At 63.2% G+C, this 5,527-nt stretch overlaps 1 protein-coding gene across 3 annotated transcripts in view; it reads left to right on the top strand.

The window, feature by feature from the left end:
- Positions 1-5,204, top strand: part of LOC121024692 (sarcosine dehydrogenase, mitochondrial-like) — a 6,206-nt gene extending 1,002 nt beyond the window's left edge. The window contains exons 4-7 of one of the 3 annotated variants that reach the window (XM_040466889.1): positions 109-304; positions 1,989-2,348; positions 3,666-3,844; positions 4,887-5,204. In XM_040466889.1, coding sequence (XP_040322823.1) covers positions 2,018-2,348; positions 3,666-3,844; positions 4,887-5,189 — 813 coding nt within the window. In that variant the 5' untranslated portion in view covers positions 109-304; positions 1,989-2,017 and the 3' untranslated portion in view covers positions 5,190-5,204. Of the gene's footprint in view, positions 1-108; positions 305-536; positions 558-1,988; positions 2,349-3,665; positions 3,845-4,886 lie in introns of those variants that run through there. The other 2 variants (XM_040466890.1, XM_040466888.1) reach the window with 2 other exon arrangements.
- Positions 5,205-5,527: the final 323 nt, after the last annotated feature.

Genomic DNA, 5,527 nt, shown 5'->3' with positions numbered 1-5,527 from the left:
CCCCGCGGGGGGGGGGGGGCGCCCGGGCAGCCCTGAGCAGCCGGAGAGCTGGGCCCCTCACCCGCGTCCCCACTGTTGAGGTGTGGCAGCGAGGCTCCCCTCCCCCAGACCAGGTCCCGGGAGAGCCTGCAGGCCTGGGCTGTGCTCGGCCACTCGGCCGCCCTGTGACCTTGGCCACCTTAGACAGCCTTCCAGCACCTTGCTCTCCTCCCCTGTAAAATGGGGACAGCAGTCATACTGACCTGAGAGCATTTCTCGATTGCTGAAGGAGGAAGTTTGGCACCTGGCACACTCTTGGAAACAGGTCTACTTTTTATTTTATTTATTTGTTATTTATTTATTTTTAAATTTTAATGTTTATTTATTATTGAGAGACAGAGACAGAGCATGAGGATGGGAGGGGCAGAGAGAGGAGGAGACACAGAATCCAAAGCAGGCTCCAGGCTGCGAGCTGTCAGCACAGAGCCTGACACGGGGCTCGAACTCACAAACCACAAGATCATGACCTGAGTTGAAGCCGGACGCTCAACCGACTGAGCCACCCAAGCGCCCCAGAGGTCGACTTTTTAAATTAAATTAACCAGGTCATAAATATCAGTCATGACTATGACTGTAGATGGCACCCGTGCACCTCACATTCACAACTAAATCCCTCTTGCTTGTCCTACTGACCCCAGAAGGGGGCCCGGGAGGCCCCTCCCAGCAGTCCTGTCCTCCCCGTGGTGGGCAGGATGCACCCCCAGGGAGACACCTCTTGGCCCCTTCGCTCCTTAGGAGGTGGGCCTCCTGTCGTGTTCTTGTAATTATGTGACTTTTCTGGTTGCGAGGGCTTCCTGAAGGAGGAGGGATTTGAGGTGAGCCCTGAAGGCCCCTGGGGGACACCGAGGAGGAGGCAGAGGGGCAGGGAGGGGGCTTCCCCTCCCCCCACCCCCCACCCCCACGCTCCCGTCTGTGTGCCCAGGTGACTCCTTCACCATGGCCCCTGCCCCAGGCCCTCTGGGGACTGACACCTCCCTCGGTCTCCCCCCCACTGCCAAACCTGTCCCATTACCACACCGCCGTGCCGGGGGCTCTTCCTGCAGACCTGTGGGACGCGGGGCGCGGTGCTCAGGAAGATACTCTGCCCCGGGTCCTGGGCCCCCCCCCCCCCCCCCGCAGCCTGCCTCTCCCCCTCTGGAGGTCATCTCTCTGGGTCCTGGATCCCCCTGACACCAGAGCTCCTGCTTGTCCTCAGCGCTCAGGTCCCCTCCCCCCTCCCTGCCCTCCCTCACCGGTGACCCTACTTCCCCAGGTCTCCTATCGGCCCCCTGCTCCCCACCTCCCCTGTGCCCCTGACACCCCCCATCCCCCAGCCCAGGGCCGGTGCTCTGTCACAGCCCGGTTCACTGTCCATGTCCGTCCACGGAGGGCGAGGAGAGACGGACAGAAGCAGGCCACTGTCGGTGGCAGGTGGCAGGGTTAGCAAGCGAGGGGCCTCGCAACGAGGCCCGTCTCGGGGCCGGGAGACAGTGGGTCTCTGCACCCACCTGCCAGATCTTAGTTTCTACAGCGGCCTTCCGGGGCTCAGTCACGCGAACTGTCCAGAGGGTCTCAGCGACGCTTTGCTCCCTCGAGCCTTCGTTCCTGAAAACAGCTCCCATTGTGGGAACGGGGGCAGAATGTACATTCCGGGATGGGGGAGGGGGTGAGGGGCCTCTGACTGCCTGGGTCCAGCTCGTGGGTCAACCTGCAGTCATGTCGATGACCTACTCCAGCAGCCCGCCCCTGGGCTGGCAGGGACCTCCTGCCTCCCACCACGGTCGCCCTGGGCTCGCCAATGCCCACAGGCCCTCAGTCCCTGAGCACTGGGCTGCAGGTGCACTCGGGGCCCCAGGGAGGCGGAGGAAGGAGGGCCTGGAGGGTATGGGAGGCTGTCCCCCCCACCCCGGGTATCACCTGGTGCCGCCCCCACCCCTCCACGCCCCAGCCAGCCCTGGCTCTCTCCCCAGCTCCCTGTGGTGCTGAGTCTGGAGTCCCCATGGCCTCGCTGAGCAGAGCCCTGCGTGTGGCCGCCACATGCCCTCGCTGGAGCCGGACGCGGGGCCTGGGGCTGCGCGCCCTGACCGGCCAGGCCGGCCCCACCGCCGAGAAGAGCGTGCCGTACCGGCAGACCCTGAAGGACCCCCAGGGCCCCTCGACGGTGGCCCGGGGCCCAAGCCAGCCCCTGCCCAGCACAGCCCACGTGGTGGTCATCGGCGGGGGCAGCTTGGGCTGCCAGACCCTGTACCACCTGGCCAAGCTGGGCGTGAGCGGGGCAGTGCTGCTGGAGCGGGAGCGGCTGACCTCCGGGACCACCTGGCACACGGCAGGTAGGGGCCGGGGCAGGGGGTGCTGGAAGGGGCTGATTCCGGGTTGGCAACCCGAGGCAGCCGCGCTGGAGGAGGAGGGACAAGGAAGACGCGGGTTCACCCGAAGGTGGGGGGGCCCTCCTGGCCCCCCACGTCTCTGAAGAGCAGAGGTGGGGAGGAGGGAGCGGGGCTGCCACCGGAGCTGGGGGCCCAGACGGCTGTCTGTTCCGAGAGCGGACACCCCTCCCCAGACAGAGCCACCGTGGATGAGGGGGGTCCTCCGGCGGGTCTAGAGCACAGACGGGGAAGGAGCCATCGGGGCGATGCAGAGCGGTGTCCTCCGTGGGCACCAGGTGCGTCCGTGAGTCTCAACCTGCTAGCTAACCAGTGGGCACGCATGAAGCGCCTACGGTATGCACGCAGCCGACCCTCTGCCTTAACCCCGGGTCCTGGGCTAAGTTTGCCAGTTTCTGGGGGGTAAGCACCCCCACCTTGGCTAACGTCGTGCTGCCAGCGTGAGGTCACTGGACGTGGGGTTGGGAAGCAGTCCGGGCCTCGCGCTCAGGCCTGCACACCGCTGCCTCTGCCTTCCCACCGTCCCGTCGCTGTGAGACCGGCCTCAGCCCTGGCCACCACGCCCCCACACTCTGCTCTGAATGGGACAGCCTGCACCTGGGCTTCTCGGTCCTGGGTCGGGGTCCTGGCCCCATCGTCCCCTGCTCTGCTGTCCCGAGAGTGGAACTGTTTGGTGCCATTTAATGTCACCGTAAACTAATCATGCTGACCCCAGGGGGCTGTTCTGTCAGCCTGTGACAGGCTGAGCCCTGGGCTTGGCACGCAGAAAGTGTTCGTAAATAGGACCTTCGATAGTGCCACAATCTGAGGTGCCCAGGGGCCAGGAGCCCGGTCCCCAGATCATCTTGGACCCTGTGATTTGTTTTTAAATTTTATTTATTCTTAGAGAGAGAGAGAGAGAGAGAGAGAGAGAGAGGGAGCATGCACAGTGGTGGTGGGGTGGGGGCGGAGAGAAAGCAAGAGAATCCCAGGAAGGCCTCTCCCTGTCAGCACAGAGCCCGACGTGGGGCTCAAGGTGGGGCTCGACCTCACGAACCACGAGATCGTGACCTGAGCCCCAGTCGGATGCTTAACCGACCGAGCCCCCCAGGCGCCCGGCGCTGTGATTTCTTGCTCATCTGCCTCTCCAAGTCCCCCGTGGCCTTCAGAGGAAGACCCAGGCCCGCCGCCTGTTCTTTGGGAGCCCGGGGCCTGCCGGGAGGGAGGAAGGGGTGCCCCACTGCCTTGCCGGGAACTGATGGTGCCCTGCCCCTTCCCGGCCAGGCCTGCTGTGGCAGCTTCGGCCCAGCGACGTGGAGGTGGAGCTTCTGGCCCACACCCGGCGTGTGGTGAGCCACGACCTGGAGGAGGAGACGGGGCTGCACACGGGCTGGATCCAGAATGGGGGCCTGTTCATAGCATCCAACCGGCAGCGTCTGGATGAGTACAAAAGGCTCATGTCGGTGGGTGGGAGCTCGGGCGTGGCACTGGGGGGGGGGGGGGAACGGGACAGCATGGCTCAGGGAAGGAGCCCTTGCTGGCGGGCCACCTGGGACAGGCAAGCCTTGGCATGCTCGCCTTCAAAATGGGACCGTGTTGTGGAGCACGGTCGCCGAGCCCCGGACACAGGGGAGGCCCCACAGTGGAGCTGTTACCGTCACCGGGCTGTGCTCAGGGGAGGCAGGATCAGTAGGAGGTCGCATTCACCAGGAGGCGTCCCCGACAAAGAGAAAGCTTTATGCTGCTGAAGAGCCTTGTATTGAGGTGGGGACATGGGTGAGGCCGGCTTCTCCCGCCATCTGTCCCCTTATAGAGCACCAACCGAATGCCCGCTCAGGGCGCAGTGAGCAGTGTGGCCAGCAGGGGCTCATTGTCACAGGGATGCTGAGTCCCCTGGGACCCCAGGCTGCAGGCAGGGGCAGCTGGCTTCACCAGGGCAGGTGTGGGTTCCTGGGCAGAGGCGCTGGCCCCATTCGGCCTCATCCTGCCCCTGGGCTCGCTCGTCAGCTGGGACCGAGGCCTCCAAAGAAAGCCCCAGCCCCAGCCCCAACCTTCTAGCCCAAGTTCCCAGCAGCTCCCTGAAGCCTCAGCCACTTTCATTCTGAGACAGAGAACCCAATTGGCTCAGCTTCTTTCTAGTTGGGTGGGGCCTGTCCCCTTGTGATACCTGGGGACACTTGATTGGCTGCCCGGGGGCCAATCAAATGTGCCGGTGTGGCCAGTCCTGCTAAGCCAGGGACCTGAGACCCAGGATCGGGTTGGCCTCCTGGGAGCTGGTCCGACTGGGGAATCTGGTCCTCAAGCCCAAAATGTTTGTTTCTGTAAGAAGCCCCTTCCTCACCAGAGACTGGTCTGAGCCCGTTAGGGGTGTCAACCACATAAGCCATTATCACCCCATGTCCCCAGGGGAACTTCCTGGAGGAGGCAAGGTTGGAGCTGCAGCTCGGAGGCCCAGAGGATATCTGCTCCCCGAGGACTGACTTACCTGCCTTTGGGTCCCTCTAGTTGGGCAAGGCGTATGGCGTGGAGTCCCACGTGCTAAGCCCGGCCGAGACGAAGGCACTGTACCCGCTGATGAACGTGGACGACCTGTATGGGACCCTGTATGTGCCGCATGACGGTACGATGGACCCGGCCGGCACGTGTACCGCCCTCACCAGGGCTGCTGCTGCCCGGGGAGCCCAGGTACCAAAGGCCGCCTGGCCCTGTGCCCCCCGCTCCTGGCCCCAGGAACCCCAAGAGCCCAAGGAAAGGAAACAGGTGCCATTCTCTCTGCTGTGTGACCTTGGGCCGGGACAGCCTCTCTGAGACTTTTGATCTGCCCCTGCAAAGGTGGGCGGTGCCTCGGGGGATGTCAGCCTTCCTTCCTTCCCCGAGGCTCTGGCCGTGCTAGACAAGGGAGTCCTCTCCGGATCTCTTCTTGTGTTTCTCGTCTTTTATGAGATAAACACAGAGTTGTAGAACTTATTGGAAAAGACAGAAAAGCAAAAGAGAAGAAATGAAAATCACCCAGAGGGAAAAAACGTTGAGATTTTAGTTTGACCCCAAATACGTGTTTAGGAAGATACACTTGTATGCAACGTGGAAGCAAGCCACACTGATGGGTGACCTTTTTACCGAAGGACTAGACCACAGACACCTGTTAG

Source organism: Herpailurus yagouaroundi, unplaced genomic scaffold (genome assembly GCF_014898765.1).
Source record: "Herpailurus yagouaroundi ecotype Mexico unplaced genomic scaffold, PumYag 66850, whole genome shotgun sequence".
NCBI classification, from domain to species: domain Eukaryota; kingdom Metazoa; phylum Chordata; class Mammalia; order Carnivora; family Felidae; genus Herpailurus; species Herpailurus yagouaroundi.
This window is presented reverse-complemented; position numbering and strand designations above follow the sequence as displayed.